This window comes from Anguilla anguilla, chromosome 19 (assembly GCF_013347855.1).
Source record: "Anguilla anguilla isolate fAngAng1 chromosome 19, fAngAng1.pri, whole genome shotgun sequence".
Lineage (NCBI taxonomy): Eukaryota > Metazoa > Chordata > Actinopteri > Anguilliformes > Anguillidae > Anguilla > Anguilla anguilla.
The window spans coordinates 14,968,982-14,983,232 of NC_049219.1; the positions used below are offsets into that span (position 1 = coordinate 14,968,982).

The window sequence follows — 14,251 nt, forward strand, 5'->3', positions numbered from 1 at the left end:
TTATGGCGTGTAAATGCTATATAAATGCAGTCTCATTTGTACATATGAGATCAAATCAACACATGGTGGTATGCAATGTGTATTACGTACCAGTAGAGGGTGCCAAAGCTCCATAATAGTGCAATATTCCATTAAGGTTCAAGATTTCCATTGCAGTGTGCTTGGCTGGAGTTTAAATTTTTAGACCACAGAAGTTCTGCGTGTCAGCTGGGACAGCTAATCCTTATTCCACAGCTTTGGATCGTTGCTCCAGTTGGTATGCAGTTCTGTGGTCTAGAGGGCTAAACCTCAGGTTAAAAATAAAGGACACTGAACCTGACCCGTCATGTTTTACAGCCTGTGTCTGCAGGTATTGCTAATCGATGGATTTAGAAAAGCTCATATTACAATCAAATATACCTGATAAGAACCAAATTTCAACACACCTGCCTTTAATTAGGCTAAAGAGGCGTCCCGATAAAGACATGAATATGTACATTAAATATCTATCCTACTGAAATGCAAACATTATGTACTTCTTACTGTATCGACAATTTTAAGCGTACAGAGGTGTATTTTTATATGAATGTATAAAAATGAGTAACATTCCCAGAAAAACCACTTTCCAGCAGACGGGTAAGTGTACATTACATTGTCTACATTTAGTTGGCCGACGCTTTTAACCAAACTGCATACCGAAGATAATTGAAACAACTACAAAACACAGGTGTGGACGGGCCACACAGGATACTTTATACTGGGCTACTAGATTTTTTTAAAGTTGCAAAAATCCCCCAAAAAAACATTTGGTAGTGTAACCAATGTGTGCATGGCTGCATTCACATGCCAACATTGCCGTAAAACGTTTTCACTGGTTTGCGACCGCCGCCTAATGGTTAGCGGTAAAATGGGGCGGAGCTATCAGAGTGACGTCCATCCCATATCATAGAGTTCAGTGTAACAGCTAGAGGTCCAGTGGGTTCACTTCCTGTTGTCATGACCCAGCCGGAGTTTGCGTGCAGTCTATGGTCACGAGCTTCCGTCTGCATCAAGCCGAGCCGACACGCAGCACAAACGAACCCAAACGTGCGAACGCGGACTGTAGCGATCGTGAGACCGAGATTGCTTCAGATTGATAATTTAACATTTTTTTGGGAACCGCCTGGGCGTGATGATGAGATAAAGCCAACCAGAAGGTAGAACTTGCTTTCGTTTTCATGCATTTATTGTTATTATACCGGTTATCCGAGAGGCCACCGAAACTTTGGGTGTTTCTGTGGGAGAGGCATGCTTGCTGATGTGGGAGAGTAGCGCCAGCGGATGGTTGGAGTAGGCTAGATAAACGCTTACCTAACTTGGCTATTACGTGTTACGAGACAGGGATCGTGCCTTTGGTACGTTGCGAAGTCTTGATCATTCCCAAGAATTAGCTCATCTTTGGGTTAACCTGAATTTGAACTGCCAATATAGCTAACCAACTATGAACGTGCGGCAGCGGCAGACTATTGATGATATGGTTAGTGGATCAGCGTTAGCCTCCTAGCTACCGCTGACAACCCACTGGGAAGTTGCGAGGGCTGGAAATTGTGATTGTTGCTTTGCTGTCCGTCATGATGTAATCTTTTTCGTGATGCACTTTGAATTCATTAATCAATGTAATTGACACGTGTGGAATTTCAGCTTTCTGATTTTCTTCATGTGGTTTTTGCAATGTATTTAAAAATAATGTATCTCATGTCCTGTCATGTAAATAGTTGCTTTTATTCTGCCCACTGTTATGCAGTGAAAATAAGTTTTTACTTAACCTTTATTTAACCAGGATATACATATAAAACATGGCACCTAATCTAGTCAGAACAAATGGGATATCTTGATTACCTGAGATTTTAATTCGTCAAAATAAATAATGAAATAAATACTGGGAACATGTGTTGCGTGTTTGTTTGCGTGTTTGGCACACGGGGAAGAGGGCATTCAGTATAATAATAACCAGATTCTCTTTGTAGTATAAGCGAGCGTTCTGACCGGTTTGTTAACCTGCCTGTGTGGGATTATGGTTAAGGCAGCTCCATTCAGCACAGGCCACTACTGCTGAGGCATGCATGTTCTGCCATTGTGCACAAACACGCACACTCACGCACTCACTCGCACGCTCACTCACGCACGTACGCTCATTCACTCACTCACTCGTGCATATTCACTCACACACACACACACACACACACAAGCACTCACTCGCACGCTCATTCACTCACGCACTCACTCGCACGCTCACTCATGCACGTACTCTCATTCAATCACTCACTCACTCGTGCATATTCACTCTCTCACACACACACACTCACTCATTCGTGCATATTCAGACACACACACACACACTCACTCATTCATGCACATTCACTCACACACACACTAATGCACACTCACTCAGTCATGCTCATTAACTCGCTGACATACATGCACACATGTGCACATGCACATGCGCACTCAAGCACACACACACGCACTCACTCACTCTCTCATGCACACTCACTCACTCGTGCACATTCACTCGCTGACATACATGCACACATACGCAAACGCACGTGCGCGCAGACACACTCACACACGCACACTCACTGAACTCCATGTATTTTCTCTCTCCTGTGTTGTCAGATGTTTGAAGCCTGCGTGAGGGGAGTGGGGAGCAGACCTTCGCTGGAACCATAGTAATCGCTCGCTTTCTGTGTGTGTGAGGCCGTCATGGACGAACACGCCCTCCTGGGCCTCAGCCCCAATGCTGACGCCACCTACAGGCAGAGGGTTAGCAGCGCACTTGTGTTCAAAACCGTCACGGAGATAATGGCAGTTTGTTTTGGCAGTTTATTTTGGCACGAAGACTGGGCCATAGCCATAGCCTGGATTGAGTTGCATGTTGCACGCTGTGCCCTTTTGAACTTGTTTGCAATTTTTCTAGCGGAGTAACATGCCTCAAAATACAAACTTCAATCCAGATATTTTTCTCCACGGAACAGTGTGTTTAAAAAAAAATCACAGTCCTCTATTCTGGTAGTTAATCAGAATGGCCATAAATGTACATCACTGTTGGCTTTTGTAAGTTGCAGTATGAGGGTGTCTGGGCAGCAGATGGTCTGTTAATGGGAATAGCATTTTGAGATTAGATGCTCAGGGCCTCTACACAGCCTTATGTATGTAAGTCAGCTGAACGTGCTTGCTGGACAGTGAGTAGACACACAGCAGTGGGCTGTAGCTTCCTGTGAGAAAGCGGGTGTGAGCTGTTGTTATACGGCACTGTTGAGAGGCCAGGCGTGTGACTCCCAGCATGCTCCTCCCCAGGCGCTGGTGTACTTCGAGCAGCTGAAGGAGTCCCAGGACGGCTGGCAGGTGTGCGCGGAGGCCTTGGTGAAAGGGCTTTACAGGTGAGCTGCCGGAGGGGCCCCCAACCCGCCCCCCAGGATCCGTTAGACAGCTGCCTCTCAGCCTGGCTTCCCACAGCTGAACATTTCCAGCCTCTCTCCCTCCCTCCAGGGTCAGCAGGACCCACAGGTTTCGGGTTGTTTGCATGCCTGCAGGAACGTTTGCATGAAGACACACGTCCTCCGGCGAGGTCACCTGACATCGCTCTCACCTCACACAAGCGGTCGCTTGTGGGCGTAATAAAGTTTGTAAATGGGGCACGAGTTACACGTCGGATCTTTAATCTGGCTGGTTATCACGCCGTGTTCCCTGACCTTCCGGTCGCTTCGAGACTGTAACCAATCCACTTCTCGCCAGATGATGTTTGGCTTTACCCTAAGGCATGATAACCAATCAGATTAAAGATCTGACGTGTAACTTGTCCCCCATTTAAAAACTGTTTAATGCCCACGAACGGCCGGTTGTGGGAAGTGAGATGAGTGCGATGGCAGGTGATCTTACTGGAGGACGTGTGTCTTCCCCTTTAATGCTGTGGTTGTGGACGGCCGCGGGATTGAGGAACGGTCCCAGGCAGACCTGTAGTGTGCTGACGTGGTTATGTTGGGACTGGGGTTTTTATTATTTCTGTAAATGTTGAGGCCTAATCCGGTAACGTCTGATGAATGTCTCCCCTCAGCGAAGACCACGTGAAGTTCTTCTGCTTCCAAGTCCTGGAACATCATATCAAGTTCAGGTGAGGGAAGCTGGAGCGTGTGTGGAAGCGGGTTAAATTAAACGCATGTGCCGTCTCAGTCTCCGTCTCTCTCTCTCCATTCACCGATGTGCAGTTATGGCTGTATGTGGAGATGACGGTTAAGTTTCTGAATGTGTTTGTGTTGCAGACACGCGGAACTCACTGCAGTCCAGCAGCAGCTAATAAGAGAAACCCTTATGAAATGGCTCCAGTTACAGGTGTGTGTGTGCGCACGTGTGTGTGTTTGTGCACGTGTGTGCGTACCTGTGTGTGTTTGTGCACGTGTGTGCGCACCTGTGGGGGCTGCATCTTGTCTGGGTTTGGTCTAGGGCTTTTAAGTAATGTTGCTGCAGCTGGGACTAAATTGCTGCTGCTTATTTAGTCCCAGCATTAATGAAAGTGGTTCTGGGTGATGATAAGCACAGCTGGATACGGTCTGTGTATGTAATTACAGCAGTCCCAGTGGTGTTCCAGGCCTTAACTACAGCATAGAGCACAGTAGTGTCCTTTCCCCAAAGCCCCAAACGATCACCAGCCTCTGATCACTCTCTCCCCTGTGACCCCCCCCCTCGCTCTCTGCCCCTACAGCTGACCGCCCCGCCGGAGAAGGCCTTCATCCGAAACAAGGCGGCGCAGGTCTTTGCCCTGGCCTTCGTGACCGAGTACCTGACCCAGTGGCCCAAGTTCTTCTTCGACGTCCTGTCCGTGATTGGGCTGAACCCCCGGGGGGTGGACCTGTACCTGCGCACGCTCATGGCCATCGACGCCGAGGTGGTGGACCGGGACATCCTGCACTCCTCCGAGGCAAGGCCCCGCCCCCCCCAGTCCCCAGCGCTCTCACTCTCTCTGATTGGGCAGTGAGGGGCGGTTGTGTCTGTGTTTGATGCTATGATTGGATGCTCACTTATGACTACGATGTCACAGGGCTCATTCCAATCTTTTACTCCATTCCACTTCTGTAATTGACGTGGCTTCAAACTGACGACTGACTGAGCACAGACGTCCCATTTGCCTCATTCGCATTGCCTCCATTTCTGCAGCATCTCTGTTGGCTTCACATGTGCACGCAGTGAGAGTTTTAGCTTAGCATTAGCGTAGCTTCTGCGCCAGACGGCTGTTTTCAGTGGTTTTTGCGGTCTGGCGCCTCCGTGACGTGACCTCCGTGCCTCCTCTTCTTCCCGGCGGGCTGGGCGCGCCCCACAGGAGTCTCGGCGCAACGCGCTGATAAAGGACGCCATGCGGGAGCAGTGCATCCCCAGCCTGGTGGAGTCCTGGTACCAGATCCTGCACTCCTTCCAGCAGTCCCACTGCGAGCTCACCTGCCAGTGCCTGGAGGTGGTGGGGGCCTACGTGTCCTGGATCGACCTCAGCCTCATCGCCAACGACAGGTGAGGGGCGGGGCAGTGGGTGTGGCTCAGTTGTCGGAAACAGGGTAGTTGAACGGCGGTTGCTGTGGCGACCGTTGCCGTGGTGATGGGCGCTGACCTGTGGGTTTTTTTTTTTTTTTTTTCTCAGGTTTGTGAACCTGCTGCTGAGTCACATGTCCGTGGAGGTCCTGAGGGAGGAGGCCTGCGACTGCCTGTTTGAAATCGTCAACAAGGGGATGGACCCCGTGGACAAGACCAAGCTGGTGGAGTCCCTGTGCCAGGTGCTGCAGAACGCCGGCTTCTTCAACGTGGAGCAGGTACGCTGGCTCGGCTCGGGAACGCCGCGGCGGGTTTGCCCCCCGAAACACGGGGTTTGGGGTTCAGGGAGGCACCTGAAAGGTAAACGGGCCGCACGCGTCACGCTGAGTCGCTTTTTAACGACGCCGTTGCAGGAGGAGGACGTGGACTTCCTGGCCAAGTTCTCCAAGCTGGTGAACGGGATGGGCCAGGCCCTGGTGCTGAGCTGGACCAAGCTGGCCAAGGCGGGCGACCCCAAAAACAGCCAGGACACGCTGCAGGCCGTGGAGGCCAAGGTGCAGCTGATGCTGCGCCTGCTGTCCCACGAGGACGACGACATCTCCGCCAACGTGGTGGGCTTCTGCTACGACTACCTGCACGTGCTCAAGCAGGTGGGCCGGGTGCACCTGCACAGCCAGGGGGAGAACACGATGTACTCCCTTCTGTGCAAGCATTACTGTTTTGATTGATATGAAGGTTGAGATTAACAATAGGTTATTTTCCTTCTTGTTCTAGCTTCCAATACTCACAGATCAACAAAAAAGCAACATTGAGGTGAGATTTCTGAAATGTATCGATGCAGAATAGTTTCTTTTTGTGTGTTTAAATTGATGTTGAAATAATGTCTAAATTAATGTGCCCATTTGTTATTATTTTAACAGGCAATCATGGTAGCTGTCATGAAGAAACTGACTTACGATGATGAGTACAACTTTGAAAACGAGGTAATGTTCTGCATCGAACTACATATTTATGGAGTCCTTTTGAATGTAGAATCTCTGTCACATGACATAAATGTAATTGGAGTTGACCTGTGACCTCTGTCCCTCTGTCCGTCTGTCGCTCTGTCCAGGGGGAGCATGAGGCCATGTTTGTTGAGTACAGGAAGCAGCTGAAGCTGCTGCTCGACCGTCTGGCCCAGGTGTCTCCAGAGCTGCTGCTGGAAGCTGTTCGCCGGGTCTTCACCTCGACCATGCAGTACGATCTCTATAACTCCCCTTACTGACTCTTTAGGGTCCCTATAACTCCCCTTACTGACTCTTTAGGGTCCCTATAACTCCCCTTACTGACTCTTTAGGGTCCCTATAACTCCCCTTACTGACTCTTTAGGGTCCCTATAACTCCCCTTACTGACTCTTTAGGGTCCCTATAACTCCCCTTACTGACTCTTTAGGGTCCCTATAACTCCCCTTACTGACTCTTTAGGGTCCCTATAAGTCCCTTTACTGACCCAGTACGGTCCCTATAAGTCCCCTTACTGACGCAGTATGTACGTGTGTGTGTGTGTGTTTGTGTGTGTGTTTGTGTGCGTGTGTGTCTCTGTGTGTGTGTATCTCCGCTCAGACGCTGGCAGGCCGCGCCCTTCATGGAGGTGGAGGTGGCGATCCGGCTGCTGTACATGCTGGGCGAGGCGCTGCCCGCCTCCCAGGGGGCGCACTTCACCGGGGACGTGGCCAAGGCCAGCGCCCTGCAGGACATGATGCGGACGGTGGGTCCCGCTGGGGTCCCCCTGGGGTACGGCTGGGGTTTTAGGGGTGCGTTCTGAGGCCTTGCGCAGTGTCTGACGCGCTGGATGCTCTCTCTCTCTCTGCAGCTGGTCACCTGTGGGGTGAGTGAGTACCAGCACACCTCCGTCACGCTGGAGTTCTTCGAGACGGTGGTGCGCTACGACAAGTTCTTCATCGTGGAGCCCCACCACATCCCCCCGGTCCTGGTGAGCTCCCCTCTGGCCATGGCCAATCAGCACAGTCTAATCCTACCTGGGTGGGAAACTAGCGCAAAAATATGTTCTCGTGAATGGCTCCACCCATTTTGGGTTTTTTGGAAGCCTCGCCCTCCCGGTGTGACCATGGCGTTCCTTTCCCACAGATGGCTTTCCTGGATCACCGGGGCGTGCGGAACGACAGCCCCAAAGTGCGGAGCCGCGTGGCCTACCTCCTCTCCAGATACATCAAGACCCTGCAGTAAGTCCACAGCCAGAGGCTCTGCCCGAGTGCAACGACCAACTGTCAGTCCACTGGCTGTGTGTGTGTGTGTGTGTGTGTGTGTGTGTGTGCATGCGTGTGTGTATGTTGTGTGTGTGTGTGAGAGAGTGTGTGCGTCCGTGTGTATGTTATGTGTGTGTGAGTGTGCGTGTGCGTGTGCGTGTGTGAGTGTATATGCGTGTGTAAACTGAATGCGGCTCTGTGCTTTGTGTCTGCAGTAAGCACATGAACGCCTACATCGAGGACATCCTGAACAGGATCCAGGACCTGCTGGAGCTCTCGCCCCCGGTACTCTTCTGAGCGACGTCCGTTCCCCCACCTTCTTTTAACTGTGAACACTTAGCAACCGTAAAACAACCAGGAAATCAGTACAGTTCTCTGAGGGTCTCCCAGTCCTTTTGGGTGCTGTGTTGGTGAAGCGTTGGCATAATTCTTGTCAAAGCGGGGCCCTTAAAATGAGGGCCCTTGGTTCTTGAGGGCCCTTGAGGGCCCATTAGGAACAGTGTAGAGCCTCCGTGGGTGCAGTGTGCTAAACACGCCCCCTGTTCCCCATTCCCCCCCCCCCCCAGGAGAACGGCTACCTGACGCTGCTGACCAGCGACGACCAGCTGTTCGTGTTCGAGACGGCGGGGGTGCTGATCGTGAACGGCGAGTGTGCGGCGGACAGGAAGCAGGCGCTGATGCGCAGCCTGCTGGCGCCGCTGATGGAGCGCTTCCGCCTGCTGCTGGGCAAGCTGCTGCAGGAGCGGGACGAGGAGCGGCAGGCCGCGCTCGCCGACTGCCTCAACCACGCCGTGGGGTTCGCCAGGTACGCCCCGCCCCGCCCCGCCCCGCCCCGCCCCGCCCGATTCCCACCGCCCCTCACTCCGTCTGTGTGTGTGTGGGACACTGGAGAGACCTCTACTGTGCTGATACTGTCCCTGTATCAGAGCGCCTGACATGCAATTAAGATTTTGTTATTAAGTTTTACATTAGTACGTTACAGTATATACATCTGACCATTAGCATATTACACATCGTAATCATATTTTATTATATTATTACTGTGTTGCATGATGCATTATTGCCGTATTCCATATTGAATTACTGCCATGTTGTATTATTAGCGTTTTGCATGTAGCATTATTAGCATGGTGCGTTATTAGCCTGGTGCATTATTGCATGCATAATGACCTGATCACCCCGCTTGTTCCAGCCGCACCAGCAAGGCCTTCAGCAACAAGCAGACGGTGAAGCAGTGCGGCTGCTCGGAGGTGTACCGCGACTGCCTGGAGACCTTCCTGCCCGCGCTGAGCTGCCCCGTCCAGCGGGAGGTGCTGCGGAGCGGCGTGCGCACCTTCCTGCACCGCATGATCATCTGCCTGGAGGAGGAGGTGCTGCCCTTCATCCCCGCCGCCTCCGAGCGCATGCTGAAGGACTGCGAGGCCAAGGACCTGCAGGAGTTCATCCCCCTCATCAACCAGATCACCACCAAGTTCAAGGTAGGGTCCCCGAAAACTGCATCACCACCATGCGCAACTTGGGGTCCCCTTAAACTGTAGTTCCTGGTCAGATAAATTGACACAGGTTTATGAACCTTTTCACCGTGTTTGCTAGCGAATCTCATCACTTACACGTGAGAGTGTTCGGGGTTCCGCTCCAGACCCTTGACTACATTGATTGAGCTGTAGCACAGGAAGTGACATCACGCCCCCCCTTCCTCCCCCGCTCTGTGCCCGCAGGGCCAGGTGTCTCCGTTCCTGCAGCAGGTGTTCATGCCGCTGGTGCAGGCCATCTTCCAGGTGCTGGCCCGACCGGCCGAGGAGAACGACCAGACGGCCGCCATGGAGAAGCAGATGCTGAGGAGGAGCTACTTCGCCTTCCTGCAGACCGTCGCCGGCAGCAGCATGCACGAGGTCATAGCCAATCAGGGTACGCCAGCACCGCGCGTGCACCAGGTCATAGCCAATCATGGTACGCTAGCACCGCACGTGCACCAGGTCATAGCCAATCAGGGTACGCGAGCACCGCGCGTGCACCAAGTCATAGCCAATCAGGGTATGGTTGCACCACGTGTGCACCAGATCATAGCCAATCGGTATGGCAGCAGCACCACGTGTGTGATGTCATAGCCAATCAGGGCACAGCAGCAGTGTGGAAACAGGAGGTGGTATGTAAGGAGCTGCCGTCTCTCCTCAGGGCCGGAGAACGTGGAGCAGGTCCTCTTCACCGTCATCCAGGGAGCCGTAGACTTCCCCGACCCCATCGCGCAGAAGACCTGCTTCGCCATCCTGTCCAAACTGGTGGAGCTCTGGGGTGAGTCTGAACGTGTGGGTCTCCGAGGCCCCTTCTGTGTTCAGGATTAGAGGTTGTACGGACAGGTTCATAGAATTAGCAGTAGAGAATCGTTGCTATAGTAATTCCTTCATTAAAACTATTTAAAGTTTGCATGCTTATGTCACTGAGTGAATAATAGCCTCCAGCACATGTGGGGACATGGCATGAACATTCAGAAAACTATTGAGGGTGTTTTAACCAATCGCTTCCTCAGGGCCCTGAGATGATTAAATATTACAGTAATGGAAACGAAGATGGAATTTTAGGGTCAGTCTTTTTGTTTCTCTGCAGGTGGTAAAGACGGTTTGGTCGGGTTCCCCGACTTCATCTACAAACACATTGTCCCAGCATGCTTTGTGGCCCCGCTCAAGCCAACTTTTGACCTATCAGATGGCCAGACCATCCTGGTATGATTCCGAAGGGCAAAAATCGCAAGTCATTCTATCACCTGTCTTGTCATAAGCCATGCAAAGTAACCTGATGCGTCTGCTTTCCAGACTCTGTCGGAGTGCGCCCTCACTTTGAAAATGATCCATTTGAAAAGGGTAAGGGTTCAGTATGGTCAAAGTCATGTCACTCTGTTATTTCATCATTTTTGGCAAATCAGTTGATTGACGTTTCATTATATTTTATTCTCCATATTAAGTCCGTAGAAACTGTTTGCGTTAAAATTTCAACTGTTTAACCTAAAGATATCGCTTCACCCAAATCAACTATGCACAGATTTAATTGCGGACACTACAAACTTTTGTTACCAGATCAACAGAACATTAACATTCAGTGGACACAATATTGGTGGAACACTATGACTCCTAAATAATGACAGGTGTGTGTGGTGTAACAGGTGTGTGTTTAAGGTGTCTTATCTTCACACAGGAGACAGAGTTCATTCAGTATCTGCAGCAGGAGTACCTACCTTCACTACAGGTCTCACCGGACATCGTACAGGTACATAATTACCCTTTACCAATACTCCCAAATGGAAAAAGGTGCATGGGTCACGCCAAGGGATTTCATTTAACATTTTTGGTTACTTTTTCCCCCTGTTTTTATAGGAACTATGTCAAGTGCTTCAGCAACCAGATCCCAAGGTTTTCAAAAATTATATCAAGGTAACGTGGGGAGTCGAGCACAATGTTACAACTGGCTTATTTGAGATTTCTCAGATTGTGGCGTCTAATAGAGGCTTCCCTTGTCTTCCTTCGTGCACAGGCGTTCTTTCAGCGAGCCAAAATGTGAAACAGGAAGTGGAGCAGAGTAGGACAGAGGATCGAGGTGACTGGTCGTCGTCGGCGCCGTACAAAAACAACGACAACAAGGCTTAGCATAGGAGCTGCTATTGCACTTAAAAAAACATTGCATAACAAAGCCGTCCTGTGTGGGGGGGGGGTGGGGGGAGGAATGTGCGGAAATGCGTGGAAAGGGTGCAGACAAGGTCACATAGTAATGGGTGGGGCCACTGCTCCCCTGAACCCACGCCCCTTCTGGCCCTGTCCAATCAGACGAGTGCACGGTTAAGGATGGGCAACCTCGTCAAAGCTACCTAGGGGTTGGGAGGTTTAGCATTCTTTTACCCCCTCTGTGAGACAGGACGTGAAGCAGAGGATTATGGGGAAATGGTCGAGGAATAAACGAAAGCAAGTCCAGAGGCCGTTTTCTAATTGAATGGTTTTCCATATCATTAACTTTTTTTCAGTTAAACGAAGATAGAGAGAGTCCTTTTGAACGTTTAAAGCTTTTTTATTTTTGTTAGGAGCGCTTGAAATTTTGAAGTTTGTTCATCACCTAAATCTAGGTGTAGAGATTGCTTTCCAAATCAACCTTGCAGATTTGTATTGTAAGGAATTATTTTAGTGCTGAACTGATTTCATGTTGTGGAAAAAGGGCAGTTGAGTTACGTTGAGTTGGGCTGGAATGACAGGGTAAGTGCTTGTGGTCGTGAAGGTTTGCAGTGGTGTCTTTTGTATGTATCAGGTTAATCCCTTCCAACCTCAGACACTACAGGTTAAGAATACTCACCTGTTCGGCCGGAATAAACGAATAAACTGACTCATTTAATTTGGATGCATACAGCCGTACGCCGTTTCATTTTGTGGGTACTAAACTGGTTGGATTTCACTCGGGAACTGCGATCGATTGACATTTAATGGAGCCAGAATTAAAAGGAAGCCATTGATTATTTTACGATGTTGCGGTCTGAGTTGCAGATGGGAACACAAAAAAGACTTAGAAACTATGCGGTTAAATATTTTATAGTCCTATTCCTAAACTGGCTTTTTAAAATACAGCCAATCAAACCAAGACGACATGCGACTTCAGAGTAACATTCCAATTATTTGCTACATTAACATTTTGTAAATACTGATTATAGTAACATAACCATCACATCGTGGGTAGCTCATCGACCCCATGTAGCGTGAATGGATAAATTAATTAATTGGCAGTCAATTGACGAAAAAAAAACTCTTACTTTGTTTCTATCATATAATCACTTGACTTGTATCAAATCATTGTAATAACCAGCTTTTCTCAGCAAAATTCATGTGATTGCGTCAATTACAGGGAGTTGATAATGGTGCGTTACGCTTCAGCCATTTTGGACTTAGTGAAGCTTAACGTTCCCCACAATCATATTTATAGAAGCCCTTTATATCCATGGATATATATATATATCCCTCTGAATATGATAACAACAAGGCAAAAGACCTCAGATATGAGGTGTAGGATGTTTCATATCCCGAGCTGGAATAGTTCCACTTAATACTCACAATCCCGTTTTTTTTTTTTTTTTTTTTACTATTAGAGATAAACTTCTAAAATTTCAATAGAAAAGTACGGCTCTGATTTTCAACATGTCAGCATAGATATTTTGGGACACAGTGCCTGTTTGGGTGTAGGTTTTAGTTTTAGCCCGGCACTACGACACCCGATTCAACTAATAAACTCATGGTCATTTGTTGATAAACTAATCATGGTCGTCAGCCAAGACCTTTAAGTGGAATCGGGTGTCTTAGTGTTGGGATAATACAAAAACCTGCACCCACACCGGCCCTTTTCAGATATAGACTGACCACCCCAGGTGCAGATGGATCCTTACCGGGATAAGTACGAGCCTTTATACACACTAAGCTCAGGATCAGTATTGAGGTTGAGTGGGGTGACCCAGCTGTTCCCATAGCCGGCATATTCTTAGGCACTTGACCTGCATAGATGCAGCAGACAGCGGTGCGTTTTCGGGGTCACTTTTGGGGTGAAATTGCTAATGACGTTTTTATGCAAGCACTGTATATTAATAATTAGTAACTGTAATGTTAAGAACAGAGTATTAGCTGCTCGTTAGCCCTCGTTTCCCATCATTCCCTGTCCAGACCACTAGCCAATGTCCTGCTTGAGCTGTTGCTCCCGGTGAAATCAAAGAGGCCTTTAACTGGATTGGTTTTTAACCCGTTTGTTTATAATGCGTAGCAGGGACAAAAATGTGCCATTTTGTGTGTTACATTTGTAAAAGACGTTTCAAACTATTATAGCGCTAACAGCTTGTTTGATTAGAGGCCAGGCTTAATTTCCTGAAGGCTTGGTCTGTTTATCTTTCAGGCGAGTATTTACATTTCAGTGTAATATCAATACCACCGAGCTAAAAACTGGTGATTTGATTTGCGTACAGCAGCTGTAGTTAAACGTGTATATTTAATAAGGCCCACTGTTTAGTATGAAATGGTGACAGAAGGAAACCTATTTTTTCAACTTGGGTTTGCTCAAAATGAATTATTTTATTGAGATTCCCAGTGCTGGTCTTAACGACTTGTTGAAGACCGCTGACCTTAGAATTTGTGATGGGCAGGAGGGGCTGTCTGCTGTCCGTTAAAATGTATGAACCAATTGGAAGACGAAACTCTTTGTAGAGGGAAAATAAAATGACTTGTTCATATCAGTAGTAGTCGATAATGAACAGAGGTTCTATTTTGTAGTCCAATAAGACTCTCTCCCATGCCTGCTTGTAATTTACTCACTGTACTGTAAATTAAATTGTGCTAACTTGGGCATTCTCTCCACTACAGTCCTGGATTTCAATATAGATTTTTTTTGTCCTTTTTCCTCATATATGAATTGCTGCCCTTGGATTTATGCGAGCTTCCTTATATGAACTGGAACTCAGT

At 48.9% G+C, this 14,251-nt stretch overlaps 1 protein-coding gene across 2 annotated transcripts; it reads left to right on the plus strand.

The window, feature by feature from the left end:
- The first annotated feature begins 1,000 nt into the window (after positions 1–1,000).
- On the plus strand, positions 1,001–14,151 carry xpot (exportin, tRNA (nuclear export receptor for tRNAs)). 2 transcript variants are annotated; one of them, XM_035401735.1, is made up of 25 exons: positions 1,001–1,175; positions 2,635–2,781; positions 3,316–3,398; positions 4,073–4,129; positions 4,278–4,347; positions 4,718–4,933; positions 5,333–5,517; positions 5,645–5,813; positions 5,949–6,185; positions 6,310–6,348; positions 6,456–6,518; positions 6,647–6,771; positions 7,138–7,282; positions 7,388–7,507; positions 7,663–7,757; positions 7,997–8,066; positions 8,348–8,586; positions 8,974–9,259; positions 9,500–9,689; positions 9,957–10,073; positions 10,386–10,501; positions 10,592–10,639; positions 10,971–11,042; positions 11,150–11,206; positions 11,307–14,151. In XM_035401735.1, exons 2-25 carry the CDS (start codon positions 2,722–2,724, stop codon positions 11,331–11,333), a joined length of 2,886 nt encoding a protein of 961 aa, XP_035257626.1. In that variant the 5' UTR covers positions 1,001–1,175; positions 2,635–2,721; the 3' UTR covers positions 11,334–14,151. The 2 variants fall into 2 exon arrangements, with proteins under 2 accessions (XP_035257626.1, XP_035257627.1); XM_035401736.1 differs by lacking the exon at positions 1,001–1,175 and adding an exon at positions 1,976–2,075.
- The last annotated feature ends 100 nt before the right edge of the window (positions 14,152–14,251 follow it).

What these genes read in the sequence shown, in the direction of transcription:
- xpot (XM_035401735.1), top strand. Translation starts at nt 2,722, where the DNA reads ATGGACGAACACGCCCTCCTGGGCCTCAGCCCCAATGCTGACGCCACC. An exon ending in GCTTCTTCAACGTGGAGCAG is followed by an intron (nt 5,814 to 5,948) that starts GTACGCTGGCTC and finishes ACGCCGTTGCAG; the next exon opens with GAGGAGGACGTGGACTTCCT. An exon ending in TGCAGGACATGATGCGGACG is followed by an intron (nt 7,283 to 7,387) that starts GTGGGTCCCGCT and finishes CTCTCTCTGCAG; the next exon opens with CTGGTCACCTGTGGGGTGAG.